Here is a 14,473-nt window from a genome sequence, read left to right as displayed (position 1 = left end):
AATAAAAATAAAAAATAAAAAATTCAAACCAAATGAATTATTCTACCAATTCAATATTGGACCTTTAAAAATCTGCTTCGATATTCAGGTTTGGAAAATTAAAATACTACAAGAACAATCTAGATAAACTAATAAATAATACATTGATACATTCCTTAAACAGTTTTAGCTTTTTATTGCTATTCTTACAAGAAATCTATTAACATAAAACGGCCATATTGCGGGTTTATTTCAGGTTGTTGAATGTCCTGGTTACTTTAATTAAACGTGTACATCGTGTTGATGGTTTTAATTAGAGAAGCGTCGTTATTACCAATAAAAAATGGCGGACACATCAAAAGATGCGGGAAGATAAAATATTTTTAAAATATTTGCAGTAAACATTTTTTTTTCAAAATAAACAACCACTCATAGGCTAATCTGAAGGGTAAATCGGGATGGGGGTAATATTGTCCCCCCACCCGCAACCTTCACAAAATAACATAAGAGGCTTAAAATTAGGTAAAATATAGATGTATAAAATAAACCACTCTTTTGCATGATTATATTGCATGATTCGGGGGGGGGGGGGGGGGTGGGGGGGAGGGCGAAGCCCTCCCGAAAAAATTCTACCGCCCCCCCCCCCCCGAACGAAATGAAATTTATATAATTTATATAGAAAATATATACTTTTAACAGTGTCCACCCCCCGAAGAAAGTCTACCACCCCCGTCCCCCCCCCGATAATTGCAAGTGCCCCCTGGAGAAAAAAGTCTGGAAGAAACACTGATCAACTCTATAGAGTTTGCTTCAACTTCCATACATTATGTTCCACCCTTCTCTCAATGTTTATCATAGCGGGTCAGTTTAAACAATAACTAGGCCCATTAATAACATTGACGCTTATAAAAATAAAAATTACAAATTATTATTTACTAGCATGTCATGTCGATATTATACGGACTAAATGTTACATTTAGCTGCTTTTATCAACATTTTGATGACAGTGTATTGATTTTTAAAAATTACAAATTCAGTAGACAATATTAAGAAAAATTAGGATTAGAAGAAAAAAATTCCTTGCATATTAAAACCAAAGAACAATGTTTATGAGTGTTTTATTTTTAAAGCAATGTTTGAGACATTTTGTCATTTATTAAAGAATACAAGATTTTTTTTTCAACTTAAATAACAGTGAGTATACGGCCATTCTCTCTATCAGTTTGTCTTTCAATCCAACCCTCCTCGTTTTATTCGATAGTAGTATATTAGGTCGCTTTTGGTTATCATTTTTGGCGGAGGTGGGGAGGGTGAGGAACAATGACATATAGTAAAATACTCGGGAGCAGGATGCGCGGGTGGCGCAAAGACATATAGTAAAATACTCCCAGCCTGGCGCATCGGGAGGGTAAGGGTGGGTGAGCAGGATGTGGGGGGTGGCGCAAAGACATATAGTAAAATACTACCCCAACTGGGGTTGGCGGAGGTGGTGGGGAAGTAGGTCACCTTTTGGTGACCTTGTGACGTAATTAGTAACATTATGACGTAATTAGTGACTTTGTGATGTAAGCATTGACCTAGTTACGTAATTTTAATGCGTTTTTTAATGAGTTTTAATGAGTTTTTTAAATTTTTAATCAATTTTTATTGACTAGTTACGTAATTTGATTATTTGTTTACTTTTTAATTAATTTTTATTGACCTAGTTACGTAATTGGATTTTAATGAGTTTGAATTTAATTTTGTAATTTTAATTAATTTTTATAAACGAGTTACGTAATTTGATTATTTGTTTGATTTTAAATTGTTTACTTTGTTTGTTTACTTGTTGTTTATTTGTTTATATTGTGTAATTTTTATTCAATAGTTACGTAATGTGATTTTAATTATTTTTATTTTGTTTATTTTTAATTTTATTTTATTTTATAATTAGTTAAATTATTATTAACTAGTTACGTAATTTGATTTTAATTACTTTGTTTATTTATTTATTTAATATATTTCTTTTCTTTGATGTTTAATTTGTTGGTTTGTTTGAATGTATGTATGTTTAAATAAAAGACTAACACTAGCCGTGTACTTTGTGAATAACATCCATTAAAGATAACGATCAGGCGACAGCTGTTACGTATCGATCCGCGATCCTTTGTTGACACACGCTGAGCGGTTTTTAATGGGCTTTATATTGATCGCAGCCGCTGGGCCATCAAATGGTGTCCCATATAATTAAAGTTAGTCACGCATCATGCGTTTTATGCGTTGTTCGCCGACCCGATCCCACCGGGGGGTATGATAATTAACGCAAAACCAGCGTTAAGTGTGGCGACAGATGTTACCAAGCGGGTGGTGGTGGTGGTGGTGGTGGTGGTGGTGGTAAATTTGCTTAAGATTATAAACTTCAAGTTTTAAAAATCAACAACGTTATAGTACGTCGTGTCAAATGACACACAGTTTAAAATGTCTACATTTAAATTTCACCAAAATAAGGATGTATAAACTAAATATGCTATGACGTTAGCATACATATCATTCAATCTAATCATTCTAAAGTACAAATCAATAATTTTTTATTGATTAAGTGGCCGTGTTCATACTAGGGTCGGTGAAGTTTTCACCGATGAGTGTATCGGGTGGTACATAGGTTTTTTGTTTTCACCTAGGCAATGTTTTGTTGTTGGTTGGTGTAGAGTTTATACGAGGGTCGGTGAAGTTTTCACAGAGGTTGGTTTTGAACTCGAACCATGCATGTTTAGGAATTGTTAGGGACCGAGTTTATACTAGGGTGGTATGGTTTTGGTTTCACCATGGATTGGTTCAAAGTTGTTACATGTATGCTTTGGAGTTGGTAGGTTTCAAACTAGCCTCGGTGAAGTTTTCACCGAGGCAGGTTACAAAGTTGATACAGGCATGTTTTGGAAGTGTTAGGGGCCGAATCCATACTAGAGTGGGAAGGATTTTGTTTTCACCGAGTGATGTTGGTACACGGATGTTTTGGAAGGGGTTGGTGTAGAGTCTATACTACGGTCGGTGAAGTTTTCACCGAGGCGTGTTTCAAAGTTGCTACATGTATGTTTAGGAATTGTTAGGGGCAGAGTTCATACTAGGGTCGGGGGAGTTTTGATAACACCGAGACATGTTGGTACATACATGTTCTTGGAATTGTTGGCAGCCGAGTTTATATTAGGGTCGGTGAGGTTTTCATCTAGGTAGGTTTCAAAGTTGTTACATGTATGTTTTGGAAGGGGTTGGTGGCTGGTTTTTATACTAGAGTCGGTGAAGTTTTCATCGATGCAATATTATTTGTCTTTCGGTGAAGTTTTCACCGAGGCAGATTTCAAAGTTGGATGTGGATGTTTTTATTTGTATATGGAAAGATTTAAAAGTTTGGATGGGAACATTGTCACTTTTGAGAGTAAATGTCAATGTGTTTAGGAAGGGGATATTCATTGGGGAGTGGTGTCTACAAGTTATGTATCCCAGTCTGTTGGAGTGGTTTCTAGGGGGTTGTGACATTAGTTGAATAAACACTTGTCTGTAAGATTGTCCTACATCCTTTGTCTGTCCAAGGAATAGTGTGGGTAGTGGTACGATCTGTTTATCTAGCGGTTGGTATTGAGGTTAGTGTGATGACGCAAGGTTGGATGGGAGAAGGGGGAAGGGGTTGCTGACAAAGGGAAGGGGAAGGGGGAATTGTGATAATGGTTGGGGCACCGATCAGAGCGGTAAAGGGATATTTCCAACTCGGATCCAGTATTTTAAATGGTTCATTTTGATTCCAGTCATACATCTTATACAGGATACCGAGTTACCTAACTTTCAGGGACAAGTAACAAAACAATAATTTACATCAAAAATTAAAAAAAAGACCGTTTATATCATAAGTTTTTATTGAATAAATACAACCCCATCAGCATACCGTCATGGTTCTGTCTTATTTACATATTTACATTAAAGTCTCGTTAAAGTCACGGTTGGTAAACTAAAAGGTCTTATATGTCTAGGGGAGATGTTGTCACGTTGTCTGCATCTACTTGTCTTTTAATGTAAAAGTAAGAAAGTGAGTTTCTGTGTTGGGTGTAAGTGTATATCCCCGTGTTGTATGCTCTGAACCCTGTGTTTGTCCCACCACTTGGTTCCTTTGTTGTGAGGACCTGCATGAAAGATTCTTTGCCTAGTGTGTTGTGATTTTTAGATAATCCTTTGGTTGATGTTTTATTATACTCGCCAAAACAGTGGTACGTCTTGCTACATAAAGATACCATCCCATCCCCTTCATATTCTAATTTAAACAACCCCGGTGTTCTTTTTTCATAAATTTTCCTAGCCCTACACCCCAGACAATGACTATCTACCGTGCCTTTGCCGCTTATAAATTGTGGTCTATGTGAGTCGCATACTTCTGAGGGGAACCATTTGTCGTAAATGTCAAAAAACTCGTGTTCTAGTCCCGGTCTTACGGCTTTTAACAAGTCATCGGTACTTAAGGCTAAGTATAAACTGTCAGTGTCCATCTCACATAGCTGAAAGTCGGTTCTATCTATATATTTGTCTATAAAGTCATAATAAAATTCTAACATCCTAAGTTTCGCGTACTGATAAACAAAAAAGCCTATCTGAAGAGGGAGATCCCAAACTATCTTCTTTTTTAACGTTTCTACTTCGTAAACAGCGTCAGTAAGTTTTGTCATTTTTTTAAATCGTGGATTATTAATACAATTCCCTATATCCCTATCACTACAGTAGGTCATGTCCGCATGTCGTGTTTTATCCGTCAAAGTTTTACCGTAAGCCGCGTTTCCTAACAATTTCATTGTTTCACTAGTTATCGCGTATTTGTCGTCTATGTCCCCCTTTCTTCGCGCGTCTGAAACTGTATCCCCAAATGTCTTAAAACATGCAACCGGATTATATTCAACGACTTGATAAATTTTACTGACTACCAACCCATGATTTAAATACCACTTTAAAAGGGGGGTCGCTAATAAAATTTTCTCCCCTGTAAAGCTACCGATTAAAGTCCGTCTACCGCTAGTTAATAAGTTGTTATCGATCGCGTATTGTCTCATAAACGGTCCGATGTCATCGCGCGTAACGTCCGTATTTTTAAAAATAGGTGTCATCTCACTAAAATGTTCTCTTAAACTATCCGGTACTTTAATGTCGCATTCTATCAGACCAAAACACGAGTCGTCTAAAACAGAATCGATGATCTGTTTTTCAGTCAGGGGCCATTTCTTACCATAGGTCGGTGTCGGTGTCTTTTGTGATTTGTCAATAGATTTTAAATAGTCTTTAATAGTTGGGTTCATTTTTTTCTGGTTCCCCCACTCACATTCCCACATTTCTACGACTTTAACGTCAACAGTATCTGTAAGGTACTTCGTAATTTCGTTTGTCTTTTTAAATAACTCAGTCAAGGGTCTGTTACTAATGGGGTTTACTGTTCTGTCTTTAGTTAAAGGGCAGTCAGGGTGTCCATGAAAGAGGCAGCCATGGAACTGATAAACGGTTCGAGTGTTCGCGTCCCACCCGTCTACTCTTATATGGCGAGATCCTAAGCTAACTTCGCCCCCATTAAACGCGGTTTTTAAAGTTACCCCCTTTGTTTTTGAAACCCACGATAACCACTGAAAGGCCTGTTCCCCATAATGATTCGTTTTACGCGGTCTAAACCCCTCCTCACTATTTCTAATAATCGGAAACCCCGTCGGCATTTTTTGCATTAAAGACCATAAATAAAGCGCGTTTGCGTCGTACCCCTTAATTGCCTGTACCACCTTATTACTATTCCCCCTAATGAACGTTTCACCCTTTTCGTGATGTCTATGAAAAATAATGGAGGGGCCCCCTACGATATTATTTCGGATTGTTTTATGTAACTCTGATTCGCGCTCGGAACACAAAGAAAAAGAAACGTTTTTGGGAAGTGTTTTGAATAAGTATTTTAAGGTTACCCCCGGGACAGAAATCGCATCTTTAAAAATATCAACCCCTAAATTTTTGTAAAAATTAGTTTGCTGCTCGAGCGCTTCGATAAACGGTTTTACATCGATATTGTTATACCAAATAAGATAATCTTTAAACGTTTGCATCCCCTTCTCTACCCAAATTTGCCTACACGTCGCGTACTCCTCGTCTGAAATGTTACAATTTTTTAATGATGAAAAAAAGGCCGAACGCGGAGGTAAAGACGTTTCATCTAAGACGGCTAAATTTTTGACATATTCGTACGGAAAAAATCCCTTGGTCTCTTTAACATTATATGCGGCGAGGTATTTACTATAGCTAAACCCCGGTGCTAGATAATTAACTATATCTAAGAATTTTAATTTATTTGTTGATATACACATAAAATTATTATTTCTTTTAACTACATATTTAAACGGTGTTTGTTTATCTTCTACGTCGTCTTCATCATCGTTACAACTAGATCTAGGTCCCTCCTCTAACCCCTCTTCTGTGTTTGAATAAGCTAAAAAGTACTGAATAAAATACGGCTTAACGAGATTTATATCATATTTTCCTGAATTAAACCCTATAACCGGCATTTGTCGCAAATACTCGTCTAATCTACCGCTAAGAAACCTATCAAACCCTTTGTCGTTCGACTTATTATCACTACCCCTAGCTTTAGGTGGAAATAACTTCCTGATTTGCTTAAAAACAGGCTCGAACTGTTTTTTCAAAATGCCATAAGCTGCCTCGGCGATTATGTGGAGTCTGTCAATAACCCTAGTCACTAATTCTTGAGGGTCACCAGTCGAAATAAAACAGATGGGTTCGAGGAACCCATCTACGTTTGAGGCTACAGAGCAAGACAAAGGCACGTGTTTGGCTACGCTTTTTGTAACTCTACCTAACGGGGGTAACTCGGTATGGTCGAAATAGCATTCGAAATCGTAAGTTGCTCGGAAGGGATAAACAAAGTTACTATCTACAACTAACCCATAGGACGCTAAAAACTCCCAGATTGTTTGCTGTGTGTGATAAAGCCCTCCCTTATACCTATCTACGGGTTTCCCCCCATTACACCCTTTCGCGTGTCTGTTCATTTGTTGAACGGTGGGCCATAATTTGTTACACACAGAACATGCGAAAGCGTGACCCGCCCCACCTATATTATTAATGTACATAAACTGATTTTGAAAAAATAAAAGATATACAGTCTCCCTAAACCTATCACTACTTCTAAGTTTCGGAGAAAGGATCTGGTCTTCGTTAAATTCAAAAATCTCAATATTTACACTAAAACAGGACTCTAAGAGGGGAATTTCGACCAACCTAACCCCGCTAAAATTATCCAAGGTCCCGAGACCTTGGTGCGCTTGCCACTGTTTCGCGAGTTTTAATGTTGGTTTTCTGAGATTTATTATGGATGCTCCTAAATGTGTGGCTAAACATCTAAAAAAGGAAAAATTGTCTGTGTAGGGTTTGGAATGGGAATCCTGTTGTAACATGTTGATGGCGTGATTATGTTTAATAAAGTCAGGAATGTCTGTAAGAAGGCATGTGGGTGAAGCTTTGTCTGTGGTCGGGTGTAAGTCTACTGCATCTCCCCTAAGGTCGTCTACCGGAAAAATAGTGGTGTGTGAATTAAGGTTACTGTCATTGTTAGTCTTTACGCGTTTGTTGTTTGATATGTCGTCATACGTCGTGTGTCGTTTTAAGGAGTTAGTGTTGGTCGCAGTGTGGTCTGTTTGACTCGCTGATGGGGGTTGGGCAGTATGTGTGTCGGTCACTAATGTGGGTTGGTGTGTTTGTCTGTTGGTTGCTGATGGGGTGTCGGTCGGTGATGTTTGGTTGTTGTGTGCTTTCGTAAAGTGTCTTGTCAAATTGTCAAGTCGTGTAAATACTTTCCCGCATGATGTGCAGGGATGTCTTTGTCGTCCATGTGCAGAGTCTTGGTGCCTTGACAAGTGATGTTTAAGCGTGAATACCCGCTCGCAGATCTCGCATGTGAAACGCCTTATGGCTGGGTGGCTGGTAGACTGGTCGGCTTCCATTATTGATGAAGTGTGTAGTAGTCGGATGCTTGGGTAGGTCGCTGGCTGTAGAATAAAAATAAATACATAAAATAAAAATCATAAAATAAAAAACATACTTAAAACAAAATTGAAAATTGAAACGTACCTCTGGGTTTGAACGTCTAAGCTGAACGTGTAGTTAACTGTATGTGGAGATCCGAAGTGGTGTAGTTGGATGTAGTTGGATCTTTGGTTCAGTGGATGCCTCAGGGATGGGTAGGTAGCTCACTGGTTGCCTTGTTGGGTCGGTTGTACACTAAAAAGGAATACAGTTGCCTGCTTATTTAGATACATATTTATTTAAAGGGTATTTTAATGGGGTTAGCGCCCTTAAAACAAAAGTAATATTAACCTTACCTCGGTGTACGATTCAAAAGTAAAGTAATTAATTAAAAGGTATTTGAATGGGGGTTAGTTCCCTTAAAACAATACGTACTATTAACCTTACCTCGGTGTACGATACAAAATTAAATACATGTGCGTACTTATTTAATAAGATTTGATTAAAGGTATTTTAATAGGGTTAGCACCCATAAAACAAAAGTAATATTAACCTTACCTTTAATAGAATAAACACGCACAAAAGATGTGGTCCGTGTAGGGTTAGGTAGATGTGATGGTTGGTAAAGCTGGCGTGGGTTTAGTCTTAGGAGTCAACAGAGGTCGCAGGCTGGATAAGTCGCGGTGAAGCTTGATTTGAAGTCCGAAGTCGAAGTGTTTAGAACACAATTTTCGCGGTCATTTATACGATTGCTCAGCGTAATTACACCACCAGCTGTCGCACAGCAGCTGTTGCATAATGACCTACGTGGTAACAGATGTTCCCACACTTAACGCGGAGAGGCACTTAATGTACGTCGTTAATTACCATAACCCGTCAACCGAGCAGGGAAAAAAGCCATTAATCATCATGACCTATCAAACCGAGCGGGGAAAAATCACTGATGCATAATAATAAATGTAATTAGGCGGGACATCATGCTGTGATGTCCCGTGGGTTGGATCAATATAATACCCATTAATCACTACGATGCGCGTGTCATGGTAACATCTGTCGCCACACTTAACGCTGGTTTTGCGTTAATTATCATACCCCCCGGTGGGATCGGGTCGGCGAACAACGCATAAAACGCATGATGCGTGACTAACTTTAATTATATGGGACACCATTTGATGGCCCAGCGGCTGCGATCAATATAAAGCCCATTAAAAACCGCTCAGCGTGTGTCAACAAAGGATCGCGGATCGATACGTAACAGCTGTCGCCTGATCGTTATCTTTAATGGATGTTATTCACAAAGTACACGGCTAGTGTTAGTCTTTTATTTAAACATACATACATTCAAACAAACCAACAAATTAAACATCAAAGAAAAGAAATATATTAAATAAATAAATAAACAAAGTAATTAAAATCAAATTACGTAACTAGTTAATAATAATTTAACTAATTATAAAATAAAATAAAATTAAAAATAAACAAAATAAAAATAATTAAAATCACATTACGTAACTATTGAATAAAAATTACACAATATAAACAAATAAACAACAAGTAAACAAACAAAGTAAACAATTTAAAATCAAACAAATAATCAAATTACGTAACTCGTTTATAAAAATTAATTAAAATTACAAAATTAAATTCAAACTCATTAAAATCCAATTACGTAACTAGGTCAATAAAAATTAATTAAAAAGTAAACAAATAATCAAATTACGTAACTAGTCAATAAAAATTGATTAAAAATTTAAAAAACTCATTAAAACTCATTAAAAAACGCATTAAAATTACGTAACTAGGTCAATGCTTACATCACAAAGTCACTAATTACGTCATAATGTTACTAATTACGTCACAAGGTCACCAAAAGGTGACCTACTTCCCCACCACCTCCGCCAACCCCAGTTGGGGTAGTATTTTACTATATGTCTTTGCGCCACCCCCCACATCCTGCTCACCCACCCTTACCCTCCCGATGCGCCAGGCTGGGAGTATTTTACTATATGTCTTTGCGCCACCCGCGCATCCTGCTCCCGAGTATTTTACTATATGTCATTGTTCCTCACCCTCCCCACCTCCGCCAAAAATGATAACCAAAAGCGACCTAATATACTACTTTCGATCCCTACACTACTCTCCATCCCTTCACCTTTTTCTCAATCTCCCTTTCTCTTTATCTCCCCACCTTTCTCTCCGTCTCTCCACCTTTCTCTCCATCCCCCCTCTCTCCACCTTTCTCTCCATCTCTCCACCTTTCTATCCATCTTACCGCCTTTCTCTCCATCCGCCTTTCTCTCCATCTCTCCACCCCTCTCTCCATCTCTCCACCTTTCTCTCCATCTCTCCACCTTTCTCTCCATCTCTCCACCATTCTCTCCATCTCTCCACCTTTCTCTCCATCTCTCCACCTTTCTCTCCATCTCTCCACCTTTCTCCATCTCTCCACCTTTCTCTTCACCTTTCTCTCCATCTCTCCACCTTTCTCTCCATCTCTCCACCTTTCTCTCCATCTCTTCACCTTTCTCTCCATCTCTCCACCTTTCTCTCCATCTCTCCACCTTTCTCTTCACCTTTCTCTCCATCTCTCCATCTCTCCACCTGTCTCTCCATCTCTCCACCTTTCTCTCCATCTCTCCATCTTTCTATCCATCTTACCACCTTTCTCACCATCCACCTTTCTCTCCATCTCTCCACCTCTCTCTCTCCATCTTTCTATCCATCTCTCCACCTTTCTCTCCATCCACATTTCTCCCACCCCTACACCTTTCCCCCATACCCCACCCCCCTCCCCTCCCCACTAAACCCTCCTAATAACCCTGTTGACACGAACATTTCATCCTCTTTCATTTACTTTAAGACTTCCCGTCCCCGGGTTCTGTCGGGTGAAAGTAATCCCCTGCTCGCTTTGTTGCTCCTGCCCGTACCGTTCCAATCGTCTTAGTCCTGTACGACATCTAAGACGCCGAGACCGGCAGAACCGGCCCCATGTTCCAGGGGCCGGCATTGTTGGTATCGATCTACGGTACACGGAGGGAAAATTTCATCCTGGTTGTTTTGTTCAGATGTAGCGCCATCTTGGACAACCTCATCCCACACACACCAACCACACATCCTAGCAGCAACCACATGTAGCGCCATCTTCGACAACCTTATCCCACACACACCAGCCACACAACTTGACAACAACCACATGTCGCGCCATCTTCGACAACCTCATCCCACACACACGAACCACACAACCCGACAACAACCACATGTAGCACCATAGTTGACAACCTCATCCCACCCCACACCAACCACATAACCGACAACAACCACATGTCGCGCCATCTTTGACAACCTCAACCCACCCATCACCAACCACACATTCCAACAACAACCACTATTCTACTCCCACTAGTAACATCTAATCAACCCTTACCATCCCCCCAATCTACATTCCCCCACCCCATCAACCAACCACTCCTTTAAATCAACCTATCGCTAACCCCAACTAACATCCGCCTTCCTTAAATACCTCCCCCACCCTCTCATATAACAGCCAGCATTCACCACCTTTTCCCATCACCCACGAACCTATACCCCACAAACACCAATCAACACACCCCCATACCTCAAATCTACACAGTTCATTGTGTCCTATGTTTCCTACATAAATCGTCGTTGATGCATGAAGTATGTCTTGTTGTCATTTATACACAATACATAACCTTGTATAAATATTTTCAGAGCAAAGCACAAATAGCACACACTAAATATAATGTACACACAGGAATGTGTTCGTCCCAGGGAATGATATTCCCCACCCTTACGTCTCAACTCCCTATCCTACAGCACCGATCCCCACCCCATACCTCACTATGGGTCATTTGAAGTCTACCGCCCTGCTAAAGCAATTCTTCCACCAATCGAGCATAAGGAGTTACTGGCCTTGATCTAAGTTTCTTCACAGTATAGTAATAGTGGATTAGACTGGCTCAGAAATATGGGCTACATTGTCTGTCATGGGCAGCTCGATTGTTTGAATGTAGGAAAATTATGTTTTTAAAACTATTTTCACTGTTGCGTTACACCTGGTGCCGCACGGGTTTGGTGAAGTGTATACAGTTTTCAACTAAATATCTATGTGTGCATGGGAACGCTATAGAACATCTACATAACATTAACCTTAACCACAACCACAACGACAAACCCAAACTTAATTATAAACAGAAACATATCCCAATCACATTAACTATTCTTACCCGTTATTCCTTATCACTTTTCTTATCCCTTTCCCTCATCCCTTTTTCCCCATCCTTATGTCTATTGTTGCAGCTATCCCTATCCCTTTTTTAGATATTGATGGTTAGCAAGCTCCGTGGAGTAATCCTGGTTTAAACTAAGAGTACTTTAAATTTAGTCTGAAGACAGTTTTAATAACCTTTAAGATGTAGATCCAGAGTTTCTTTCAGGCATATTTTCGGAGACGCAATGCCCCCCCCCTCCCCCCCCCCCCCCCCAGCGAGAGCACGTCTACTGTAACCCCGGACTAAAGAGATGAATACATAATTTATAAAGACACTATAAGTAAGCTTGTAAACAGTGTCCATCAGCTCCCCACTGGAACTTTAATGTGCCGCTCTTTGGAGAAAAATGTACGAAAGAAACGAGGGTTAACTGAACTGATATATATATATATATATATATATATATATATATATATATATATATATATATATATATATATATATATATATATATATATACCAAGTTCAGTCATTATTTAACTGGTTATTAGTTTGAATTTAGCTCTGGCTTCCAATAGCGTACAAGCTGTCTGAGGTCAAATTATTCAAAAATTGAATAGATTACAATGTTCTACACCAAATACATGCCATTATGTGGTGTGGTCACGGTTTTACAGCGCGTTCATTCATGCGTGTCCCTGTGTTAACGGTACCTTGCGACTGTGGTCACGGTGTGGCAGTGAACTCACGCAGACCGACACGCCCCTCCAGACATTTGACTTTTGAATCGAGGGTGGCGTTTGTCACGGTACGCTGCACATGGAGGGTCATGGAGACAGCACTCTAATTCCCCCCCCCCCCCTCCCTCCCTCCCTCCCTCCTCACCCACACTACACCCCTCCCCAAAAAATGATCAGCTTTTGAATTCATAGAGGGGATGTTTTCGCGCACTCTCACACAAATGACGCCAGCTAGAGCTATCATACATTTCACTCCTCCCCCCCTCCACCACTTGAATCGAGACGTTTGGTAACGAGGCTATGTCGCTAAAATGTCGCGGCAAGGGGACTATTTATCCCATCCCCGGGGTCCCTAAGGATGTGTGTTCAAGCCCCCAATCCCCATCATCACACCCCTCTCAAATATTTTTTAATGTTTTTTCGCTCTTCGTACACAAACTCCCCCCCCCCCCCCACGCCCCTCCGGAAAACGCAATGAATTCACTTGACGTGTTTGCTCACCAACACCCTCCGCACCCCCCACCCCCCACACCCCTAATGAAAGCACTCCACCCACCACCCCTTCTCGTGTATAAATAATCTCCCCAACCTCCCCCTCCTCCCTTAGCCGTCTCATGAGTTTGACTTTTCAGCCATTTTTTTTTCCTCCATAACTCCAAGCGCTCCAGTGGGACTTGGGGTGAAGGGAGATAATTAAATTAAACATTCATATTTTTTACTCTCTGGGTCTGGATGAACGAGAACACGTTGATGGCAGTGAAGCACCAGGCGAGTTTTGTGACGCAGCTAACCCACATAAATATCGACCACTTCAATGGCCACTGCTTCACTTTAAGGCTAATCCTATTATGCTTGAGGCTAATTTTCTCAGGTTAAAGGCTAAATTGTTCAAGTTGATGGCTAATTCTATCAAGTTTTAGGCTAATTCCTTCAAGTTTAACCCTAATTCTAACAAACCGAACCCTAAGTTTATAATGTTTAACCCGAATTCTATCAAGTTTAAATATAATTCTATTAAATTTAAGGCTCAATATATAGTTAATTTTATTAAGTTTGATACTAATACTATCCAATGAAATGCTAATTCTTTCCAGTGTTTCTTTCAGACTTTTTTCTTCGGGTGGGGGGTCCACATGAAGTTTTTATGCGGGGGGGGGGGGGGGGGGGGGGGGGGAAGAGGGCGGACTAAATTTTCCGGGGGGGGCGACGGGGGACAGACACTGGTAAAAGTATACATGTTCTATATATAAATACAAGGGACGCAGTTGGCTTTCTTTAGGGGCAGGGAGGGGTGGAAGAAACTCTGATTCTATCATATGTAGGCAATCATAAATAGATTAGGTTTAAAGCTATTTCTATCCAGTCTAATCTACTATGGTTCAAGTATATCCCATTTCTTTCAATTCTGTTATTGTTGCTATTTTCTTGCATAAAGGACAGATGAATTGAATAATAAAATAACGTTTAATCTCGAGAATTAAAAGAATTATAAAATAA

The 14,473-nt window shown here is 39.7% G+C and overlaps 1 protein-coding gene across 1 annotated transcript; it reads right to left on the bottom strand.

Moving 5' to 3' along the window:
* Nucleotides 1-10,163: 10,163 nt before the first annotated feature.
* On the bottom strand, nt 10,164-10,637 carry LOC131942224 (zinc finger CCCH domain-containing protein 13-like). The gene has a single exon (XM_059301966.1). The coding sequence runs from the start codon at nt 10,635-10,637 to the stop codon at nt 10,164-10,166; it is 474 nt and encodes a 157-aa protein (XP_059157949.1).
* Between the last annotated feature and the right edge of the window lie 3,836 nt (nt 10,638-14,473).

The sequence above is a fragment of the Physella acuta genome, unplaced genomic scaffold (genome assembly GCF_028476545.2).
Source record: "Physella acuta isolate Inbredline_101_S28 unplaced genomic scaffold, ASM2847654v3 ptg000396l, whole genome shotgun sequence".
Taxonomy (NCBI): Eukaryota; Metazoa; Mollusca; class Gastropoda; family Physidae; genus Physella; species Physella acuta.
This window is presented reverse-complemented; position numbering and strand designations above follow the sequence as displayed.

Coding starts and splice junctions, on each gene's coding strand:
- LOC131942224 (XM_059301966.1), bottom strand. CDS start 10,637: ATGGAGAGAAAGGTGGAGAGATGGAGAGACAGGTGGAGAGATGGAGAG.